Source organism: Scaptodrosophila lebanonensis, unplaced genomic scaffold (assembly GCF_003285725.1).
Source record: "Scaptodrosophila lebanonensis strain 11010-0011.00,11010-0021.00 unplaced genomic scaffold, SlebRS2 tig00000061-arrow-pilon, whole genome shotgun sequence".
NCBI lineage: Eukaryota > Metazoa > Arthropoda > Insecta > Diptera > Drosophilidae > Scaptodrosophila > Scaptodrosophila lebanonensis.
In genome coordinates this window covers 7,856,123-7,877,823 of record NW_022060554.1, presented here as the reverse complement: position 1 = coordinate 7,877,823, position 21,701 = coordinate 7,856,123, and the positions used below count along the sequence as shown (strand labels likewise).

Below are 21,701 nucleotides of genomic sequence, written 5' to 3'. Positions count from 1 at the left end.
TCGAACTGGATGTACTTGTTTATGAAAGTGGTGCTCATCTCTAGTTGACTTACAGCACGTGTAAACATTTTACGCAGTTATTGTATTATTATTTTATTAATTAAATATCATGGGCCGTTTAAATCGATCTCGTAAGCGTCGCGATGAAATGAACAAAATAAAAAAGGCTCGCTACGAGAAAAAAGAGCTTATTCGTTTAAAAAAGACGCTTGGTTTGATAGACGCCGATGGTAATGAGATTATAAAAGATATAACCGATGTGGCAGAAGTTAAAACTTCAAAGGAACTGAAACGGGTAAGGTGAAATAAATGGCCTTATTACTCTGAACTAAAAGGTAAAACGGATAGTTCAGAAAAGACACAGTCCAGCAGGGACTGCAATTTTTTGATGAAAAACTTGTACCCTGGACACTTTTAACAGAACTAAAGTTTCTAGTTGAGTTTAAAAAGGCCATTTTAAAAGCCCTTCTTCGTCAGAAGAGTATAATTGAGATCAATTTTGCAGGAAGCCAAGAGCAAAGAGGAGCAGGAACTTATCTATGAACACGAGGAAAATCAAGAGCAGGGTCAACAAGTGGCAACGTTAAACGAGAACACGGGCAAGGAGCACGTATACAATAGCAAAACGCTTAAGGATCAGTATGGTAACTATCCTCCGTGGTTCAAAAATCGTAAGACGGCCAAGCGTCTTCGCAAAAAGCAGCACTCACAGAAGAAGAACTTCAAGCAGGCTTGGACAACTGTTAATGTTCCCCTTTAGATTCTGAAAGGACATCGTTTTTAGTATAAGATATTTAGTACCAACATGTAACGCGATTACATATAACGATATGGTCATGTTAACGCCGAGTTTATTGCATTAAAGCCTTATTAACTAGAAGCCAATTCGATTAAAGCTTAGCTTAGGAGTAAACTAGTAGTTTTAACTATGGTAGGCAACGAAAAAACATGGAGACATATATAACCAAACTAAACGGTAATGTCAAATGCATTAAAAGTGCTTTTTCATTCATTGCACATAACATCACAAAATGGGAGGAAATGAGTATCCAGCCTATTACTGGATGGAACAATAGCTTCGCGCTCTGGATAGCATGCTGATTGAATTCGTGGTGGCCAGAGTGGCACACACTGTGTGTCATTCTGGCTTTTCCTTTAGCTCCAACCCTTCTGACATAGGAGAGTCCTGCTCTTGTCCCACGAGCTGCTCTTCGATGTTGCCATGCGTTACCGTGGGATTGCTCTTAAGGACAGAGCCGCCTGTGAAGCCAAGTACACCGCAGCCGATAGCAGCTAGACCGCCAGCTTTTATTCCTGCCACTAGTCCGATTGGTCCGCCAACACAAGTTCCAAGGAGAGCGCCTACAATGGGATACATTGCCTTTTTGTACGTAAGAGCACGCCGCAAATTGCTTTCCCCTATCTGTACGTTTTCAAGCGCGTCTTCTGCATTGTCTGCTACAATATTTACGCTTTCTGCCTGCTCGTGTACCAGGCCTTGTATGTCGTGGAACAATCCATTCAAAGCCTGCATTTCGGTCTGTAAATGCTCTAGCTCATTCAAGCAGGCCTGTCGCTGCGCTAGCTGATGCTCCTCTAATCGAAAATTCGTCTGCAATGGCGGCAGCATGCAATGCTGATTGCTTCCATCGGATGAGGGTTCATTGTTCTCTTCGTCGTCATAATTTACTTTCTTTAGCTTAAGCTGTAGCTCTGTAATTTGGTTGCTGTAGTTATAGATTTCTTTCAAGTATCGTTACTTTAGATACCTGCAAACTCCTTCTTCATGCCCTCAAACGCCTTTTGCTTTCCATCTCGCATTAATTCATCAAAACCCTCACGGTCCTCGACCTTGTTACGCAGGGTGTCCATTTCAATCATCAAGTTCTTTAACTGCTTGATGACGCGCATGGCATTGAGCTCCTCCTTCCTGATTTTCTGCCAATCACCCATCGCTAAGCTTTTCTCAATATTGCTTCGGTGGTTTTTTAGCAAACTTAAGTGGTGGGGAACAGCGTCATTAAATCTTTGTACCGAAATGGCAGCTTGCCGCAATGGTATCTTTGGAGTGGCCATTGTACTTTCTACTCTTTGTTTGATCTTTTATGGGCTCAACTGCGTAATTTTCTTAAAAGTCGATCTGACTTAATAAGACTTATTAGGAGTATCGTGTTATATGGCACAAAAAAGGTGCATCGAATCTGAGCTCAAGAATATCACAATCACCTCGTTCCACATATTTTGAAATGGGTGGTTGTATTTATTTATTTACTTATGTATGAAGTACATACATACATACGTTTGCACACTATATTTTTTAAGTGCTGCGTAATATGCGTCGATAAGCCAGTGCACGAAAACGAAAATATTTGGCGCCTTAGAAACTGGACGTGATATTTAAATACATTCACGGCAGTTTTTTGTTTTGTCATAAATAATTAATGTACATTTAGTCGACGCCAAATCGTACATATATGTACGTCTCTAAAAATAAAGTTTTCAAATTGAAAGCGAAAGATAAGAAAAATCTATAACTTTTCAGATGTGTATAGGATTGGATTTGGCTGAGCAACGGTTTTGAAGTGCGAAAATGTATACATAAACGTATATTGTTTTTTTAAAAGACCAGCGATCAAAAGTAGTCCGAACCTCTGTAGTTATAAGCAATATTGCATTAAAGCACTTTATAAAATTTGGTAGTTCGAAATCATTTCTAGTGTAAGCTGAAAACGAGACGGCGTGGGAAGGAAACTTATATTAGTCTGCTGGCTTAGCCGGAATACAAATTGTTTAAAGGCATTTTTTATAATTCCTTTCGTCTCAAAGCTCAGGTCCTTGTTGCTGCGAAACACGGTCAATCGATTTTCGCAGACCTCCACTGATTGCTTTTTCCCCCATTCAGAAAACTTGGTAATGATGTCAAAACCGGTGGAATAAAACCTCCTAACCCAGCTCCCGAAGTCTCTGGGGAGCTAAGACAGAGCTAAAATAAAGGCCTCATGATTTTGAACTCCTATTTTAATATTTAAAATCTATTTTTTCTTTTCAATTCATCCATCTGTATGTAAGGATAAACATTTTTCCGACCCTTCAATTAACTTATGTATGTATGCCTTTGAGAAACACGCTGACACTGCATCTCTTTTACTTCTTCATCGCTTAAAAAAGTTCTTCCCTCGAAGGCTTTTTTATTTTTAATTTATTTATTTTACACACATAAGACATCGTTGTGCCAAATTTGGTGTCTCTACCTCTTATAGTCTCCGAGATCCAGGTGTTCATACGGACGGACAGACAGACAGACATACATAGATGGACTCGTATTGTCATGCTAATCATGAAGACCTCAGCTTCCCTTGGGTGAAGGACGAAGTTAAGAAAATCAGCAAGCGGTACATGCAGAGGCTACATGACCACCCCAACAACTTGGCGATGAACTTGCTGGACAACAGCGAACGGACCAGGAGGCTGCTCAGGACCTCCCCAGGGACTATCCGGATACTACAACCACATTCTAAATGAAATAATAAACTGTGAAGTTTATATTTATCCAATTTAATGATTGTCCATGATGGACAGTTTTAAATAAAATACGAAAAAAAAAAAAAAAATATGTACAGTTACATATGTATGTAAATATTAAACACTTAAAATAATTATCCAATATTTCAATTTGTTTGTTTCTTTATTTTTAAAATCATATTTTTCACACGAGTGAAACTTTTTGACCAGTACTGGATTTTTTTACCCTGTACCCGTAAGGTAAAAGTATATATTAGGTTTGCGCAAAGGAAGCATCTCCGACCCCATATATTCTTAATCAGCACGACGAGAGAAATCGATCAAAGTATGTCCGTCCGTCTGAAAACGGTTGAGCGCACATTAACCAAATAAGACCATAAACCATATTTGCAAAGATAATTTATATTTATTTATTTATTTATTCCTAGTGCTACAAGAATGATTCTTATAAATTAATGCACTAGTCACATTAATTAAATTTCCTTAGATATTATTAAAATTCAAGTGATTTCATTAGCGTACTTAACCTATTTATATTAGATACATTTTAATTATACATAAATTTAAAGTGTATTTGGTTCTTATTTTTAATATTATTATTATTTTATAATCAGAACAAAAATGTTGCCTACTGAGTGTAAATGTATTAATATTGTGATCTTACTTTATTTCATTTAGGTATTTTCTTGATAGTGCGCATGAATTCTATTTCTAAAATGCGTTTCATTGCTGATTGTTTTTAAGCCATGCGGTAACTCGTTCCACAGACGAACACCAAATATAAAAAAGTGTTTTTCGGAACAAGATAATCTATATCTTATGCAGACTATATTATTTGTTCTTCTTGATGAGGTAAATGAAATTTTGTCATACAAATAATTCGGCTCTTTTCGAGTAATGGTTCTGTGTATAAAAATTAGGGTCCTAAGTTTAATCCAGGAGTTAAGAGTCAAGTTAAAAATTAGTTTTGCGTATTCCGTTATGGATTCTCTTCTTTTAATATCAAAGACATAACGTGCAATGCTGTTAAAGGCTACTTTTAGTTTGTTCTGGCTTACGGCGTCACAGTTTCCGAATAATTCTACTCCATAAAATAGTGAGGGTATCAAGTATGTCTTAGCAATAAGGAGCTTGAGTTTGGCTGGGAGGAAATTCTGCGTCAAAGAGAGAAACCTAAGTGCACTATACGTTCTTCCTACAGCATTATTAACATGATTGTGCCATGATAGTGTCTCATTAATGATTATCCCTAAATTTTTTGCCTGCCTTACGTATTCAATATGTTTGTCTTTCAGTTGTAATTTCTCTAGATTAAGTAAGTTAATTTTCTTTTTATAAATTACCAGGCATTTAGATTTTTCCGGATTGACTTCCAGACCATTTATTCTCGCCCATTCACTGATTTTCAACAGATCGTCATTACAAGCACGTACACATTCTTTTAATCTATCTAACGGACGACTAACATACAACTGAACATCATCTGCATACAAGTGAATATCGCAGTTTGACACAGAACATGGAAGGTCATTAACATAAATAGAAAATAGCAGGGGCCCTAGCACTGAACCCTGTGGGACTCCACGTTTTATTAACAGAAAAGACGAAACACTACACGAGGTGACGACTGCTTGATGGCGACAGGACAGGTATGATTGGACTAGATGTATAGATGTATAGATGTATATATATTATATATACATAAATATATATATTTTTTTTTTCAAATTTTATGAAAATCGGTCAATTCTAAGTTACCGAAACAATTTTACTCCAGTACTACATCGGCAAACTGTAGCATCAAGTTTTCTTCTGCTAGGGACGCATAAGCTCATTGCCGGAAGTTAGTCTTGGTACAGGGTATTTCACTGTCGGGCTTTCTTAGCGTTCTCTCTTGTTATTTATAATGTCATTAAATTGTCCGCAACTGCCAATATTATATTTTAAAAGAAAAACAAAGCAATTATCAATGAAAATAAAAACAGAGTAGGTACTGGATGATAGTCAATTTTGCATTGGTATTCCTTTTTCTCTTAGATTATTAAGCACCTCAATTCACCGCTGTTTTGTCAAACAGGAGAGCAGGAGGAGATGCAGTAGATAAAAACAATGGTCTTCTATCTCGTACTCTATTATATAATGTATTTTAAATGTCATGTTGGTAATGCGGGACGCGTTTCAGGTTTTTCGGGACTATTTTATTCGATTTTTTAATGCGGGACAACACCTGTCAATGCAGGACTGTCCCGCACAATGCGGGACGGTTGGCCGCCTTAAATTTATATTCCCCACATAATAAAATCGAAATACATATGTACAACGTATGTCAATATATTCCGTAGAAGTAACTTATTAATTACCATAAAGCATTCATCAAAAACATAAAATATGTTTAAAAACTCAAGTTACATCTATTGTGGTATTTTATCATGGTATGTGACATGAATTCAACAAGTGTCCGTATTTGAGGGCACAAATCTATTAAGGTGTGGCAACGCTGTTACATTGCTTTTGGCGCGAGTAGCTTGTAATAATTTGAGAACATGGAACATATGGAAGTAAATAAAAATGCGCCACAGCTGTAAGTAGGCATTACATAAAATATTTTGGAACATATTGATTCTAACATTTACCAATTGTACAGATACGTGCGCACGCCGGAAGATGTGAAAGCCATAGTTAGACACGCCAAGCTCGATGAACGGCAGCTTACGCAGTAAGTCTTTTCGAGATCACTGTGGCCATCAAGCTAAATATCAACTCATTTAGATGCACTCAGGCGCTCTATTATCCCTCCGCTGATATAGTAGCGGATAACATTCGATTGCTGGAGCTCGACGGCCACATGCTGCAGCAAATCCGAAACGGACAATCCCTGTATTTCAAGGGTGGTCTGCATGAAAAGCTCGTATTGTGCACAGACGAGCGCACCTACGATGTCAAAGGTGCTGAGATCTCGAACAGTTTGCTGCTGGTGCCGGATTTAAAGTTTGCAGCGTCCACGAGCACCTCTCCTTTAAAGAGCCCCCGAACTAGTAATGCAAATAGCTCGTTAGAGCGCAGTCTCAATGACAGTGCCGAGGACGAACTGGAGGTGCCACGCACGCTCGATCAGCGCAAGGTGCTCGGCATATTCCACGAGTATTTCGAGTGCCGTCAGATACAACCTCGTTATCGTAAACTTGGCGAGCTGCTACAGATGACACGTTTCTCTGGTTCCGAGAATGAGGAGTTTATTGAACGTAAGCTTCTCTTTAGCTTCCAGCAACTGTTAGATACTGTTCAGTGCAGTCGAGCTGAATTTGTTGAAGGTTTGCGTCAGTATCGTGCACTGGAATTTAATGGCTACTTGCGCGTCCTCGACTATGAGTACGAATATCGCATTGTCAATCTCATGTTGGGTTTGATTAGCGAAAACTCCTGGCAGCTAGACGAGGTACAACGCGAGGAGACAATCGCTGCATTGGAAGGCATAGCACCGGAAAGCATTGTTGCTGGTCTCTTCGACATTTACACAGTCCCAAGTGTTCGGTGTCCTGAAAAATTTAAGTATCAAGAAGAACTGGTAGCACGAATTGTGGCACAGAATATTCTCCAGCCAGGTCTGCGTTTTCGCAACGAAGAGTTTATGAGCACCTGGCAAGACGCACTTCCCGAAGGCATGACATGTCGCATCGAATATTTGCGTGGATTAGGCATCTGCGACAAGGAAGGTGCACAGCCCTGCATTCGGTCCTTGGCCGAGGAGCATTTGCCCACTACAATACACGAGCGTATGCGTGCCCTGTTCAAAACCAAGCGCAAATGGACATTGGAGGAGATGGAGCCGTATATTGAGTAAGTATAAATATTATAGGACTTTGAATGTCAATTAAAAAACCTAGGTGCTCAATTTAGAGTTATTGGGAAAACTCTTCAGAACTGATAGTGAGAATTGTTAAGAAATTGTTGGAAGGTTGATAAAAAGTCATATTCAAACAAACTTCCGTAAACATACATTCGATTTTCAAAGTTCTAATTTTTTTTTGTCATTTTTTTTGATTTGGAAAATAGTTGTAAAGGGAAACTAAGAAAGATATGCTATAGCATACATTTTTGTTCCGTTCAGATGGACAAAACTGACCCCATATTATATTTATTGCGATCGAAAAATAAAAAACTAGGAGAATGTGTATACTAACGCCTTCTGCGTGTTGCAAAAACAGCGATTTCATAATATGTATTCGATATGTGTAAAATTTGATAACACTTACCATAAATTATTTATACTTTTCGAGGTACTAGTTTATAGTTGGCACTCAAAATTCTACAAAGATCCTTCTGTGCCGACTACCCTACTTATTCATCCATTACTTCATTTGAACAGGTGCTTTACCACACCTACACTCTCTGTTTCCACCCTACTGGCCAAGCATGCGCGCTGCCTGACCGAGGCTGGCGTGCGCTACTATGTATCCAAGCACTAACGTTCCATTTTAGTTAATAAGTGTTTATTTATTTGTACAGTTTAATATACATACATATATATTTGTATTAAGAATTATGTTTTCGTTTGTTGCGCATTTTTTTCGATTGTTTCATGTCTTCGATGGCTGCCTTCATGGTTTCCACAGCGCTGTTTGCTTGAGTAGGTGCAATCTCCGAAGCGGGAAGTAATTGTCCTGTGCTTGTTGGATATCTGCGTGAAAAATATATGTATGTAGTGAATGCATTATACATTGTCCTAAAGTACCTGAAGCTAAATCCTTTTGGAAAGATGGGCTGACTCAGCAAGGCACAAAGTTGTGCCCGAACCGTCTCCACATGCAGGCGATTTCGTCTTCGTTCGATGACAAATGCATCTTCGTCCATATCACTGCCACTAAAAACAAAAACTATGTGATCCAGCATTAAAATTGTATATATGTATCAACTTACGACTCATCATTGAAGCCATCTATAATCATGTCCATTTCTTCGGCATGCTTTTTCATCCAGCCTATCTCGCTTTGAGTCCTTCTCAGCTTTAGTTCTTCCTTGTCCAAATCGCGGGCCAAATTAACACGTTCCTTGACAGCAGACAGAAAACGTTCGGAAATAGGAAATAGAGGCAAATCCTCGGCTATTAAGCGGAAAGTAGTATTAATAAAGCATGATTGTATTAAAAAAAACAAAACCTACTTCGCTCCAAGGTTTTATACAGCTTCACATAGTTTTTCACTTCGCCGGGCTCCATGAACATGACCGTGATGCCATGTTTATTAGCTCTAGCGGTGCGCCCAGAGCGATGCACATAGTTCTCGCTGGTCCGCGGCACCTGATAGTGTATGACATGTTCCACATTGGGTATGTCCAGGCCTCGGGCAGCTACATCTGTGGCTATCAGCAGGCCAATGGGATTGTCACGAAAGCGTTCGAGGTTTTTTAATCGTTGCTTCTGTATCATGTTTGCATGAAGTGGCAACGGATTACAGTCGAGAAGGCCAAAGAGCGTGGCTAAGCGCTTAACACAATCAATCGAGTTACAGAAAACTATGGTACGTCCGGGATGGCGCTGTATAAAGTAATACAGGTAGTAATCTTTTTCATCTATGGAGCACACGAGTCGGCTTTCTGTAAGCGTTTGTGCCGTTTCTGAAAGGTGATGAAAGAAGATTAATAGATATTTATTCATACATTATTAAATGACAAATAAATTAATTCTAGGAAGGGCTTTTAATGGACATTATCTTTTTTGTTCTTCAAAAAAGTTATAGCCAGTATATAAGTGCATCGAATTATCGAAGCTACGTCATCATTTAGAAACTTCGAAGCAAGAGGTTCAAATTATTTAATTTCATAGGAGAGAGAAACCTAAGATTGACTTACGTTGACTGCTCGTAATGTCCACAATTTTGGGCTGTGATATGCCCAGCTCATCGATGAGTCCTTGTATTTTTTGATCCACTGTCTGCTTAACGAACTTGGGACGCTTTCCCATATTGCGCTCTGCAAGATTGAATCAATTAATAAAATATATATTTCACATGCATGGGTGAGCGCTTACTTTGCATATGCTCCGGCAGATCGTGCACTAGAGTCAGGGTGGCGGAGTACACAAAGTTCTGGCGCAGTTGCTTGCGCTGCTCATCCGCATTGAGTACCTTCAACAGACTGCGGAGTTCTTCAAAGTGACCCTTCTCCACCATGCGATCGGTTTCATCGATAACTAGAAAGCTGACATGCTCGATTTTCTTCAAATGCTGGTTTCCCTGGGTGTAGAGTTCCCAAAGGCGGCCTGGCGTGGCAACCACAATTTCGGGACATTGGCGCAGCACGCGCTCCTGCTTGGCAACGGCAAGGCCACCAAATATGGCAGCTACCTTAATGCCTGTGTACTTGGCAGCGGCCACCAGATGATTTTTCACCTGTACGGCTAGTTCTCTTGTTGGTGTTAGCACTAAAGCGTAGAGGGGACCCATTTTCGACCCGGATTGCTGTCCTGTATCGCTGTCCTCATCGCTGGCACCAGACACGTAATCCAGTTCCTCGGGCGGCGGTGTAAGTTCGTGGTGTTCATCGGCTGGTTCAGTTTTTTGAGCTCCCTTGACCCGCGGTGCTTTCCGTATTCCAGACGTTATGCTGCGTTGCTTTAGCTCCATTATTCCAGCAAGCAACGGTATGCCAAAGGCCAAAGTCTTGCCACTGCCCGTCTCCGCAGCGCCCAATATATCCTTCTTGCCAAGTATAGCTGCGGGCAGCGTCAGAGTCTGAATCTGTGTGGGTGACATGAACCCCTGCTCGGCCAATGCACGTAAAATGGGCTGCGGCACGCCGAGCCCATTCCAGCCTACTAAATTTTCCTCAGCGGGAGTCGTAAGAGACACCAGCTCCGGCACTTCCTCGTCACTATTCGCTTCTTTCTCCTCCCCCACTTCATCAAGCTCTTCGGAATCCTCTTCGAGGTCTTCAGCAGACGGGGGGCGCAGTAGTACAAAGCGATCTGGCGGATAATCATCATTTGGCGTATATTTGCTCTTTAGATCTTTGGGGGTCTTTATATTAGCTGCTGTCGGTGTCGGCTTTCCATCTACTTTCTGCTGTCTACGGATTTCCTTGCGCTTCTCACGTTTCTCGCGCTGTTTCAACATTCGTTGTGCATGGCGCTCCGCATGCGCCTTTTTGCTCGGTTTCTGAACCTTTACTCCAGGTATATTCTCATCGTCACTCGAGCCTTCGGTCTCACTATCCGAGTCCGACACATTGTTTTCAGCTTTGCGTTTTTTGATAGGTGTTTTTTTTACGATCCGATCTTGTTTGTTGTTGCCCCGGTTTTTTGTACTTGATTTCACAATCTTTGGATCGTAGTCGTTCAACACTTCCAAGCCAATCAATCCTCCCAATGAGCCGCTGAAATCATCGGATATCACGTGGCCTTTGATTTTAACCTTTTGCCAGCTATTTTGACTGGCCGCCTTGCTCTTTGGATTTTCATTGGAATCTTTTATTTTTGATAGTTTCGTTGTCACCATTTTTGCATCAAATTTGGTAAAATGCGAAACTACAACTGAACAAATAACTGAGCAACTGCGCCGACCGCGTGGAACAGCTGATTCTTCTTCTTGATTTTGCTGTTTGTTGACATCGGCCTTGGAGATGGGAGTTTTTCAATTCGTGATTATGCTGTTGGTGGAATGTGATTCGATTTTGGGTGTAATTCACGGACACCTAAATGTTGTCACGGGTTCATCACTAATAACAAGGTTGCCATACTGTCGCAGTAATTTTATAATTCTCAAGTAATTTTTCAGATAAATTTAACCATAAATAGACATTCATCTGCGCGGAAGTTGTGTAGTTTGGAAGGAGAGCAAGTTAGCACTCCCCTAGACAAGGATGGAAACACATTCATGGACGGTTGGGCACAAGACGAAACCGTCCAAAAGTTTTTTTTTTCACTTTTCACATTTGTGTTTATTTACTTCACGCAGTTGACCCTAAATTAGAAAAACGTACATACGAGAAAACAAATTATAACAAAGATTAAACATATAATGAATTCTTTATAAAATATAAGGCGACTTTTCTTTTGCCAAACAAGCAGGAATGATCAAAAGTTCTCACTGACTAATTGTTACACGTTAAAACATACCTAAACTGTCCCTCAAAATAACAACGAATACAAATGGCAGCCGATGCGCTTACAAACATTTGAGACCACATAGGCACCTGCCGATATCGTCATGAACAATGTCAGCCAGCCGAGAAACGAAAACTCCCCAACGCGCGGTCTTATGTGCTGCTGCAATCCCAACCAGCCGCCATTGTCGATTAGCCAATAGACCAGGTCATCTTCAATTATTTCGGCCAATCCATCCACCAGGAACTGCAGGTAGTCGTAATGGCCCTGGCGGACGCAGTCTATGGCAAAGCCGCCACAAACAGCAAATATCGATATGATCTTGCCCCAGGTAATGCTCGACCGAAAGAGATCCTTGGCCACCAGATTGAGTAGCATGGGGGCCATGTCGCTGTCCTCCAGTTCGCCGAATGGTGCACGTGACAGCTGACGGGATATATTCGTGTAGACACGCGGATGCATGCGCTCCAGTTCCTCGCCCATCTGAAAATTAAATGTAAATATGTATTACACTTTACAAAATAAGAGTGTGATATCAAATTATGTACACTTTAAAGTAAATGTTAAAATTGTTTTCATAATTTAAATTCGGTAAATGCCGAAAGGCAATTTTGCTTCTTGTTTTTTATTTATATTCCTTTTAGTTTTATTATTATGTACTAAGTTGTTGTTGCACTATTATAAATTTTATTTTCGGACATAAAAATGTTATCATACGCTTTAATACTCTTGTGACTTGAGGTCAACTACCGGGAATTGAACCTGCGACATTATTTCAACAGTACGTTAACCCACAGTCGGCAATCTGCTGGCTCAACATCTTGCTTCTTATCCAATTGAAAAAAAATTCTTATATCGTAATTAAATTGATTAATGCCTGAGCTAAGTTTAAAGGATATTTAATCCGTAATTAAAGCAGTCAATAATAATACACACTATTGAAGAAACTTTGTTATTACACTGGGCATGTTGTTTTAATGGATGAAATTTAAACATATTTGGCCTATTTAAATAGGAAAACAATGAAATTGGTTTAAAGTTGTCTCCGTTAATTTTTTTTTACAGCTATAAAATATTTTGAGAATAAATGACTGCATTGAATGCTTTCCTCTGCGTCCGATCTTATACATAAACGCATATAAACACGCAGACACGATTCTGTTGTATGTTGTTGAAACTCTACATAAACATATGCCTCCATTTATGTATGTATGCATTGAATATTTTCCATTTAATTAAATTATGATGAGTTCGCTAGACTCTAGCATTACTTTCTTGTTTAAATTCATTGTTTTTTTAGGGATCATCATTTTCTTTGGACCAACGTTTTATGAATCCAAGAACGTCCTTAGCCTTGCGTATGATACAAGAAATATGAAGATTGAAGTTCAATTCAACATAACTCCAAGATCTTTGGCAGTAGATACGATGATTTCTGGACCGATAAATGTACATAAACTTAAATTTAGAACAGTTAAGGTGTAATTGGTTAACCAAGCACCATCTCTGCATGCAGAGAGGATCGTTATATGATAGGATGAGCTTCACATCATCAGCATACATCAGTATGTGAGAATGTGACAGGATAGTAGGAAGAAGCGATACCTCGGTAGTTTGAAATGTCTGCCTTGCAGCCTTTTTTGTGGAGCGGAATAATTAAGGAGTTTTTCCAAATAGTTGGAACAACTGCAGTGTCAAGCGACAAATTGAAAAGCTTAAGCAATGGTTGGAATAGGGAGGTAGAACACTCCTTGAGCGCACAACTGGGAATGTTGTCTGGCCAAGGAAAGTGTGAAGATTTGACTGCCATAATACCTGACAGAATGCAAGTACTGCTAATTATGGGTGAAAAAATATAATTAGATTAATGAATTCTATAAGGGTATGAATCACCATTGAAACTAATAGATGAATAAGTTGACTTATAAAACTTACCGAATAAGTCAACAAGAGCCGAATCATTATTGCATTTTCGTTATGAAGAAAAAAATAAAGAAGGCAAAGCTGACGATTTACTAACGTTTGCAGTTCACAAAATTGAAAAACTGCTTAGGGTCTTGAAGAAATCGAGCTTTACAGCGCTCAAGATACTCAGTGTAACAGTGAGAATTGAGAAGAAGAAAGTTCGATTTGGGTATAAAGTATTTGAAATTAATTGAGGAAGATGCTACAACGCTATAGGGAATGCTGACATCGAAAAGGGAGAGAAAAAAGTAGACGCGATTTCAATGTGAACGGATTCGTATAGAAATGACCAATCAGTTTCTGAAATGTTGATGTAGAGTGCGAATACATAATATAGTGGTACACGGCTGGCAGTTGGGCAAATAAAATTCCACCACCATGTCGGATTCGTTATTAGACATTTTTTTTTTTTTTACTTTTATAGGCTTTGTTATACCTTGTACCCGTAGGGTAAAAAGGGTATATTAGGTTTGTGTGTAAAAGTATGTAACATGCAGAAGGAAGCATCTCCGACCCCATAAAGTATATATATTCTGAATCAGCATGATGAGAGAAATCGATCTAGACATGTCCGTCTGTCCGTCTGGATGAATCTGGAGGATCTCAGAAACTATAAAAGCTATAACAACCAAAGTTGGTATCCAGATTCTCCTAGGTCCCCCCTCTCCCCCGCTACAGAATTTCGTCAATAGCGTCCACCTTTCACACAATTATCTACTGTTGTTCCAATTCGATCAATTTTAAGAAAAGTTATTAGCGAAACAAATTCTCTCCAGTACAACCCCACCAAACTGCAGCAACAAGTTCGCTCTTCTACTTCCTCTTTTTGCTTCTGCTATGGGCGCATAGTGTCGAAAGTTTACCTGGGTACAGGGTATTTCACTGTCGGGCTTGCTCGACTGTAGCGTTCTCTCTTGTTTTTCTTTAGTCTTATTTAGTATAAGTCCTGTATTGTTTTGATTATTTTTTTCTCACATCGACAGCTCTGTTTGTTGATAAATAAATAAATAAAAAAAATAAAGTATCCTCTTAAGCGGGTAAAATTCGGCCGACGCTGAGTGTTCGGCCAAGAAAAGATTCACTTTACCGTTAATGGCAGCGTATCGACCGGGTTGAGATTGTCGTAATACTTATTATTTTAATATTTGTACATATTTGGAAACATATTGCACTTACACTATTGAGCGCTGGGAACACCTCGTAGACAACATGTGACGATGGCTCCAATATGGTCCGTAGTCTTTGTATCACTTTGCGATTGAGAACGCCGGCCCGACGCAGGCGAGCTCTAATGTATTGGCCACAAAGGCATTTGCCCTGAAATGAAATTAATTTAAGACGGTGGTGGTAATGAATCGCATTAATTTAAGCCTCAATCATTTCAACAACCTAACTGACACTTTGATCTTTCAATCGAGTGCCTATAGATGCCACAATTCAATTGAAAAGTTCATTGTTAATCAAACGCCAGTCAAAATTTCCGCCCAGTTGCCGTCGTTTTTGCTTCGTTTGAAAAATTTATGTTTTCTGGAAACGATTTTGCTCGCTTTTCCTATGGCGCCGACATTGAAATTTAAACACACATACACTCGTACACACACACAAAATTCTTGAGGGGCGTCTGTTAATTTTTAGCCAAAATGAGTGCTGCCGAGGGGGTTTTTCATTTTCGCTTTACAAATATGATGCCCAGACAAGTACTACCTGGGATATCTGGGTGGGGGGCTGCCCGAGATTGCGGGTGTGACACCTGCTAAATTTCATTCACACCTTTTGCAATAAGAAAGAAGCACGTAGTAGTAAAAGTTTGAGGTACCCTCAACGCCTGCCCGAGCACTTTTAATGATGCACACACACACAGCACAAAAAAAGATAATAATAAACATTTTTCGGATACAGTACTAGCATAGAAACAAAATACTCGTACATACATACATACATTCATACGAATATATGATAATTTTGATTCTCTCTAAAAACACGTGCTGCACTGTTTCTTGTAAACATATACAAGCTTATTTAAATATGTGTGTATGTATGTACATATGTATATGCTTCGGCCATATAACTCAGGAGGAGAATTAAATCTGCTGTTGTTGTTTCAATTGGCCAAAACATTTAAATACAGGGCATCAACCTGACACTGACAGGGCAATCAAATTTTAAATGCGTAACAATAAAAATGCTCAGATATACATACAAGTATTCTGGGCTGAGGTGTGGAAACAAATTTATTATCAATAACTGCAGGTACTATGACAGTGAGAAAGAATTAATTAATGAACTTGACAACTTGGCTTAAGATTTTACTGCCACAGGAGGCTCAGAATGGTAAGTGGTGGCACCCCAGTCTCGGCGCCTTTTGAGAAGCCTAGATAGAGGACCATAGGCACGAATCCTTAGTGGAATGCTGTTTGCACAGCAGTTACAGCAACGCCCAGGCGGTCCTTAACTCCATTCAAAAGAACCATTGCGATTCTGTTCACTTGCACAATTTATTCTTATTATTTGTTTCTTATATGTTTTATTGACAAATAAAGTTAGGAACAACAAAATGTAATTTGAACAGAAAAGGAATGCTATAGTCGAGCGAGCTCAACTCTCAAACACCCTGCACCAACTCCAACAAAATGACAACAGTTTTTATACCCTGTACCCAAAAGGTGAAAGGGTATACTAGTTTTGTGCGAATGTATGTAACACACAGAAGGAGGTGTGGCAGACCCCACAAAGTATATATATTATTGACCGGGGTGACATGCCGAGTTGATAAAGCCATGCCTGTCTGTATGAACGCAAGGATCTCAGAAAGTATAAGAGCTAGAATAAAGAATCATAAATTTGATTGTTATCCCTATTTCCAATCAAAACAGAACAGAAGAAGCTGTGGTATAAAGAAAATGTGAAAGAGAAAACGGTAGAATGTGCCTTGATTACTATTAAAGCACACCACAGAAGACGTGCTTCAAAAGTCTATTTCCTATATTAGATGAGATGAGGATTCGTCGAATTAGATAAATAAAAGCTTAGAAACTGTTGCACATTATGGATGGAATTATTTTGTTAGATAGGAATTGAAATAAGCCTTATTATTTTCTGCAAATTACATAATATATAATTTACATAAAATATAATATAAGAGGTATATGAAATGTACAATGTGCAGGTAGAAGGAGGCGTGGCAGACCCTGCAAAGTACTTGTATATATACTTGTAGTACATTCTTGATCAGCACGACAAGACGAGTCGATCTAGCCCTGTCTGTCTGTCTGTATGAACACCTGGATCTGAGAGACTATAAGAGCTAGCGACACCAAATTTTGTACAAAAATGCTTTAAATGTGCGCAATTTTGTTTAATTTTTTTATTTCCCCCCACTCCCCCGATAATGGGAATTTTCCGTAACACCGTTCGTAAATTCATCTATATCTCGGAGACGATAAGACCACCAAATTTCGTTCCATGATGCCTTACATAAATACGCAGAAAATTCGTATTTTCGAATTTTCCTTCCTCCCCTTCTCCCTTCCAATTTGTGATTTTCAATAACTCCCGTAATTATTGGAATTTTTGACTTAAATGTGTCAAATACTTTCGGTTAGTGATTATGAGTCGGTATGCCAAGTTTTCTGAACCGGTTTAAAAAGAATTTATAGCCATACATATATGTAATCTCTGCCCAAGCGCTGCCCGCAGCTGTTGTTGTTGTTGTTGCTGACACAATTCCTATGTAAATGTGCAGTTATACAACCTTTAATTTTAATTTTTTTTTAAATTGCCTTAATCCTTAAATTTCTTTAATTATTCTACACTTCTGACACCTGACCTTAGCTTATCCACTTGTTTTTAGTTGTGAGAATAGCTGAATTACAAAAAATAATTCATTTTGGCAACAGTCTAGTAGATCTAAGTATGTTTGACTTTAAGAACCCGCACAACCTTAACGGTTTGTAAATTTGTCTATTTTGGTATAAAAATATACATATATGTAGCTGTATGCTTCAATTGATAAATGTTTGGATGTCGATAGACTAATAAAACTCACTGGCGAGTATACACAAATTGTTCGATTTATTATCTATGCTTACAGTTAATACATTCGCTTTGTACTTTTTCCGAAGTCGGGTGATTAACCGCTTATAGAGCACAAGTGACTCTTCAATAGACCAGAGTCTGCGCAGACAATGGCTACAAGGTCAAGGCTTGCAATGTCATTAGCCAAGACACTTGTTAAATTGTCTATATTGTTGGCGTGACAAACGGTAATTGTGCGAAAAAGTACGAGAAAAACGAAACGAGTTTGAAGCTTGATTTGTTCGCTATAGCCATCAATATACTCGTATATGCATGTATGTATGTTTATACATCCGTACATAAATGACAATTGTATCTGACATGACATTGTAAATTGGACAGCAATATAAATAAAGCTAGTACCCACATACATAAATAGTACTTATAAATGAATGATCGAGTTGGGTAGTTAACAACCCCATGAACAAATGAAAACTTAATATCTTAATATATATTCAAAAACTGTAGATATATACAGAATTTTCTATATTTTCCTTACATATATATATGTATATATAACTAGATACTAACTATAGTATCCAGGTACTGGAAAACCGTGCATTACGGCAGATAACTAACTACCCCTGAATTTAAAATTTGTTTATGAAAATATCGTAAAATCGTATTGGGAAATAGTTTTCCAAGATATATCCTGTCATAGAATTCTTCAATATGTTTAAATTAAATTTGCCCTCAACACATTAAAACTTATTTTTGAGCGAAATTGTTGGGCACGGTGTACTGCTTTCATTGCTGTTTCTTTTCAGGTTTTTATACCCTGTACCCGTAGGGTAAAAAGGGTATATTAGGTTTGTGCAAAGTATGTAACATACAGAAGGAAGCATCTCCGACCTCATAGAGTATAAATATTCTTGATCAGCATGACGAGAGAAATCGATCTAGACATGTCCGTCCGTCTGTCCGTCCGTCCGTCTGGATGAACGCGAGGATCTCAGAAACTATAAAAGCTAGAATAACCAAAGTTGGCATCCAGATTCTCCTAGGTCCGAGTAAGGACGAGTTTATTTTTTTTTTTATTTCCCCCCCCTTCCCCCGCGACAGAATTTCGTCAATAGCGTCCACATTTCAAATGCTACCTAAACCAAACTTCTCACACATAATTTATATATAATTGTCTACTGTTGTTTAAAATTTTATTCAATTCGGTCAATTCTAAGAAAAGTTATTAGCGAAACAAATTGTCTACAGTACAACCCCCCCAAACTGCAGCAACAAGTTCGCTCTTCTTCTTCCTCTTTTTGCTGCTGCTATGGGCGCATATAACTCAGTGACGGAAGTTTACCTGGGTACAGGGTATTACAATGTCGGGCTTGCTCGACTGTAGCGTTCTCTCTTGTTGTACTTGTCATCAGAGTTTGTAAACTTGGTTATAAAATTCGTGATTTAAAATTGGTTAAAAATGTTAAATAAAATTTTGGAGCTCTTACACAATTTCTACAATCTACCAATCGTGGATGAGAGGAAATCCACAAATACCAATATGATATTTGATAGCATTATGGTTATCTTCAATACTTTCAGAGTATGAAAGAAAACTCTTCAGCAGACAACATACTTACAGCAGGTCCTAATGGGCCAGCTTTTATTAGAATTCAATATTCAATTAGTATTTGAGGTGAAAGCTTGGAAAACAGTTCATTTTGAACTTCTGGGAACTAGGTACGTACGAAAAAGGCCAGCTCTTAATACCATTTTGAACGTCAAACATGCTTTGATAAATGAAAACAAAAAATGTTTTTTAATAAATAATAGTGCTAAAAAATAACGCTAATATACAAGAGGAAACACTAGGAGTACTGCTATGAGTGAAATAAGTTTGTGATTGATTCGTAAACTTCCCAGTTTCAAAATTGAATTAGATTTATGTTTTACTGAACAAATGTTTAACCATTTTTATTGCAAAGCCGTTTTATGACAAAGTATATATAGTGTGTGTCTTTTATGTATGCAAACAGTTTAAACTTTGGACTCTTATAAAATTCTATGTACGTGCTATCAAATTTGTTGAAAAGGTCGCACAAAAAAAACATTTTTAACAATAAGTAGCACTATATGTGCTATACATATACGAGTATACACATAAATAATATGTTAATGACAAGAGTTGTGAAACGTACAATCTTGAGGCATCTGTCATTTTGTAGGTACAGGTTTTAGATTTTTAAAGCTTATTTGTTTCGTTGGGCGATAAAAATTAAAATAAAAGGCTGCTTTCTTCTCCAATTTTAAAATGTGAATACTCTTTAATCCCTTAAAACAAATTTTTCTCCTACACAAGACTATATACAGTACAGTCATGAAACATTTGAAATCATGTAGAATTGATCAGAGCTCTAATAAGTATGTATATTAGTGTAGTTTGTTTATGGGATATTGTATACAACGAAGAGTGTACATACATTAATATTCCACAGCACATGCCTCAAGAATTTATTAGCAAAAACTTGAGAGTGCATTTCCCCAACTACTTGAATAAATATTCCATATTAAAAAGGCGCGACTGCTGCTGCACTTCAGTTTTTATCAGCTAGATAAAAAATATATATGTACTTATATAAATACAAGCATGAATAAAATATTTACCCTATCAATTATGCGGCGACAACAGCGACCTACATATATACACTCATGCATATAAATATGTATGTAGATGAGTGTAAAGAAAAGCCCCAAGGCAACTGAAAACTCTTAAGAAACTTATTCTAAAACACTCAAAAATGTAAGACGCTTTTATTTGAGAAAAGAGAACATGCTTAGTGAATTGCCGGCCATTTTTCATAAATTAATTTTGAATTTAGTACACACTTATGTACGTATGTATGTACACACAAACAAAAGCAACAAAATCGGCATACAATTTATTTGCACAGCTTTTTTTATCGCTTCAAGTTAAAAAAAAGTAACAGAAGCCCAAACACACACATAAAGTAAAACTTCGGTGAATTGTCTGCTCTCGGTCTCACCTGATTAATAATTTCCATTTTGTACTCCTGATAGTTGGTCATGGTGCGCGTGCTGCTCGCCAGCGACGATGTCGAGGCGGCGCGTGTCATGTGCCCAGTGCTGGCAGCACTGCCTGTGGCAGTCGCTGATCTGCCATTGGCCGTGCCCGGCATTGTTCCAGGCACAGATGCACGCAACGCCTTCCACTCCGCCGCTGTGGCGATGGTGCCCCGTCTATTCGCCGCGTATATCTCGTGGTCCAGCGAGGAGGATTTGAACTTGGCCAGCTTAGGCGCAGTGGAGGTGGTGGGTGCCATGGCCGTCGTCATCTACGGGCGTATTTGCTACTGGCGCTGCTTGGCTGACGTTAGACAATTACCCGCAACAGCAGCAGTAACAATGGGCTGAGAGTGGGGCATGCTCGGGTTAACATACATACATACATAGATTTGTAGTTGCTATTGTTGTAATGCTGCCGCATGCGCTTTAAGTGCGGATCAGGCAGAGACTTACCTGCTGCGGCGCCGCTGTCATTTAGTTGTATAATTTGTGAAATTCTATATGATTTTTTCTTCTGTTTTTGTTGTTGTTATTGTTTTTGTTGCCGCTGCTGCTGTTTTTTTTGTTCAATATCAAGCACAGTTTTTTGCCTTTTAAGCGCGAGTTGTGCTTTGTGCTTTTTTGGAGGTGGTTTGGATTGATAAAATGTAGAAAACAAAATAAAAAATCAGTAATAAATGTGGCGCGCAAAGCGTAAAGCCGAGGAAAAAACTTAAACTTGTTGCTCCGCTGTCTGATGTCTGACAAGCGCCGCCGCACGCTGCACGCAAAGTTGTTCGATTAATTTGCTTTGGCACTGCTTTGCTTTCTTTTCTTTATACTTATGTTTTTGTTTTTGCTTTTCTGTTTTGTTGCGGTGTGTGTTTATTGTTTTTCGCTTCACTTTGCTTTGAACTTTAACTTTAACCGAGAAATCTACGAAAATGTTGTGCAAGCGAATTTAGCGCGAGGTTCTAACGCGTGAGAGTGTGCGCCGCCAACTCAGCTGCTGGTCGTTTGGGGCCGAGCTCCAAAGTTG

At 38.7% G+C, this 21,701-nt stretch overlaps 5 protein-coding genes, 1 non-coding gene and 1 pseudogene across 6 annotated transcripts; 3 read left to right on the top strand and 4 right to left on the bottom strand.

The window, feature by feature from the left end:
- The first annotated feature begins 109 nt into the window (after positions 1 to 109).
- LOC115624653 (protein LLP homolog) lies at positions 110 to 885 on the top strand. The gene is made up of 2 exons (XM_030519433.1): positions 110 to 295; positions 506 to 885. The coding sequence occupies exons 1-2, from the start codon at positions 110 to 112 to the stop codon at positions 758 to 760; spliced, it is 441 nt and encodes a 146-aa protein (XP_030375293.1). The 3' UTR covers positions 761 to 885.
- LOC115624652 (syntaxin-17) lies at positions 817 to 2,257 on the bottom strand. The gene is made up of 2 exons (XM_030519432.1): positions 1,770 to 2,257; positions 817 to 1,713 (listed from the first exon to the last, which is right to left on the bottom strand). Exons 1-2 carry the CDS (start codon positions 2,074 to 2,076, stop codon positions 1,139 to 1,141), a joined length of 882 nt encoding a protein of 293 aa, XP_030375292.1. The 5' UTR covers positions 2,077 to 2,257; the 3' UTR covers positions 817 to 1,138.
- A 3,771-nt stretch (positions 2,258 to 6,028) lies between these two features.
- On the top strand, positions 6,029 to 8,045 carry LOC115624565 (sister chromatid cohesion protein DCC1). Its single transcript, XM_030519294.1, has 4 exons — positions 6,029 to 6,103; positions 6,167 to 6,238; positions 6,292 to 7,359; positions 7,889 to 8,045. Exons 1-4 carry the CDS (start codon positions 6,066 to 6,068, stop codon positions 7,986 to 7,988), a joined length of 1,278 nt encoding a protein of 425 aa, XP_030375154.1. The 5' UTR covers positions 6,029 to 6,065; the 3' UTR covers positions 7,989 to 8,045.
- On the bottom strand, positions 7,996 to 11,083 carry LOC115624564 (ATP-dependent RNA helicase ddx24). Its single transcript, XM_030519293.1, has 6 exons — positions 9,548 to 11,083; positions 9,370 to 9,489; positions 8,683 to 9,135; positions 8,440 to 8,623; positions 8,255 to 8,383; positions 7,996 to 8,200 (listed from the first exon to the last, which is right to left on the bottom strand). The coding sequence occupies exons 1-6, from the start codon at positions 11,010 to 11,012 to the stop codon at positions 8,056 to 8,058; spliced, it is 2,496 nt and encodes an 831-aa protein (XP_030375153.1). The 5' UTR covers positions 11,013 to 11,083; the 3' UTR covers positions 7,996 to 8,055.
- Positions 11,084 to 11,332: 249 nt separating this feature from the next.
- On the top strand, positions 11,333 to 11,431 carry LOC115625002. Its single transcript, XR_003995508.1, has one exon. It is a non-coding gene; the product is annotated as a U6atac minor spliceosomal RNA (small nuclear RNA).
- Positions 11,416 to 21,648, bottom strand: LOC115624545 (bcl-2-related ovarian killer protein homolog B). The gene is made up of 4 exons (XM_030519271.1): positions 21,137 to 21,648; positions 20,644 to 21,027; positions 14,762 to 14,902; positions 11,416 to 12,103 (listed from the first exon to the last, which is right to left on the bottom strand). The coding sequence occupies exons 2-4, from the start codon at positions 20,950 to 20,952 to the stop codon at positions 11,645 to 11,647; spliced, it is 909 nt and encodes a 302-aa protein (XP_030375131.1). The 5' UTR covers positions 20,953 to 21,027; positions 21,137 to 21,648; the 3' UTR covers positions 11,416 to 11,644.
- On the bottom strand, positions 15,799 to 16,056 carry LOC115624547 (annotated as a pseudogene).
- Positions 21,649 to 21,701: the final 53 nt, after the last annotated feature.

Bases quoted from the DNA above. Each gene is read 5' to 3' on its own strand.
- LOC115624653 (XM_030519433.1), top strand. From the start codon at position 110: ATGGGCCGTTTAAATCGATCTCGTAAGCGTCGCGATGAAATGAACAAA. The intron at 296-505 runs GTAAGGTGAAAT...TCAATTTTGCAG, and splicing joins CTTCAAAGGAACTGAAACGG to GAAGCCAAGAGCAAAGAGGA.
- LOC115624652 (XM_030519432.1), bottom strand. From the start codon at position 2,076: ATGGCCACTCCAAAGATACCATTGCGGCAAGCTGCCATTTCGGTACAA. The intron at 1,714-1,769 runs GTATCTAAAGTA...ACCAAATTACAG, and splicing joins CATGAAGAAGGAGTTTGCAG to AGCTACAGCTTAAGCTAAAG.
- LOC115624565 (XM_030519294.1), top strand. From the start codon at position 6,066: ATGGAACATATGGAAGTAAATAAAAATGCGCCACAGCT. The intron at 6,104-6,166 runs GTAAGTAGGCAT...CCAATTGTACAG, and splicing joins AATAAAAATGCGCCACAGCT to ATACGTGCGCACGCCGGAAG. The intron at 7,360-7,888 runs GTAAGTATAAAT...TCATTTGAACAG, and splicing joins GAGATGGAGCCGTATATTGA to GTGCTTTACCACACCTACAC.
- LOC115624564 (XM_030519293.1), bottom strand. From the start codon at position 11,012: ATGGTGACAACGAAACTATCAAAAATAAAAGATTCCAATGAAAATCCA. The intron at 9,136-9,369 runs GTAAGTCAATCT...ATCACCTTTCAG, and splicing joins GGACATTACGAGCAGTCAAC to AAACGGCACAAACGCTTACA. The intron at 8,201-8,254 runs GTACTTTAGGAC...TTTTTCACGCAG, and splicing joins CCAAAAGGATTTAGCTTCAG to ATATCCAACAAGCACAGGAC.
- LOC115624545 (XM_030519271.1), bottom strand. From the start codon at position 20,952: ATGACGACGGCCATGGCACCCACCACCTCCACTGCGCCTAAGCTGGCC. The intron at 14,903-20,643 runs GTGAGACCGAGA...ATTTCATTTCAG, and splicing joins AAATGGAAATTATTAATCAG to GGCAAATGCCTTTGTGGCCA. The intron at 12,104-14,761 runs GTAAGTGCAATA...TTTAATTTTCAG, and splicing joins TGTTCCCAGCGCTCAATAGT to ATGGGCGAGGAACTGGAGCG.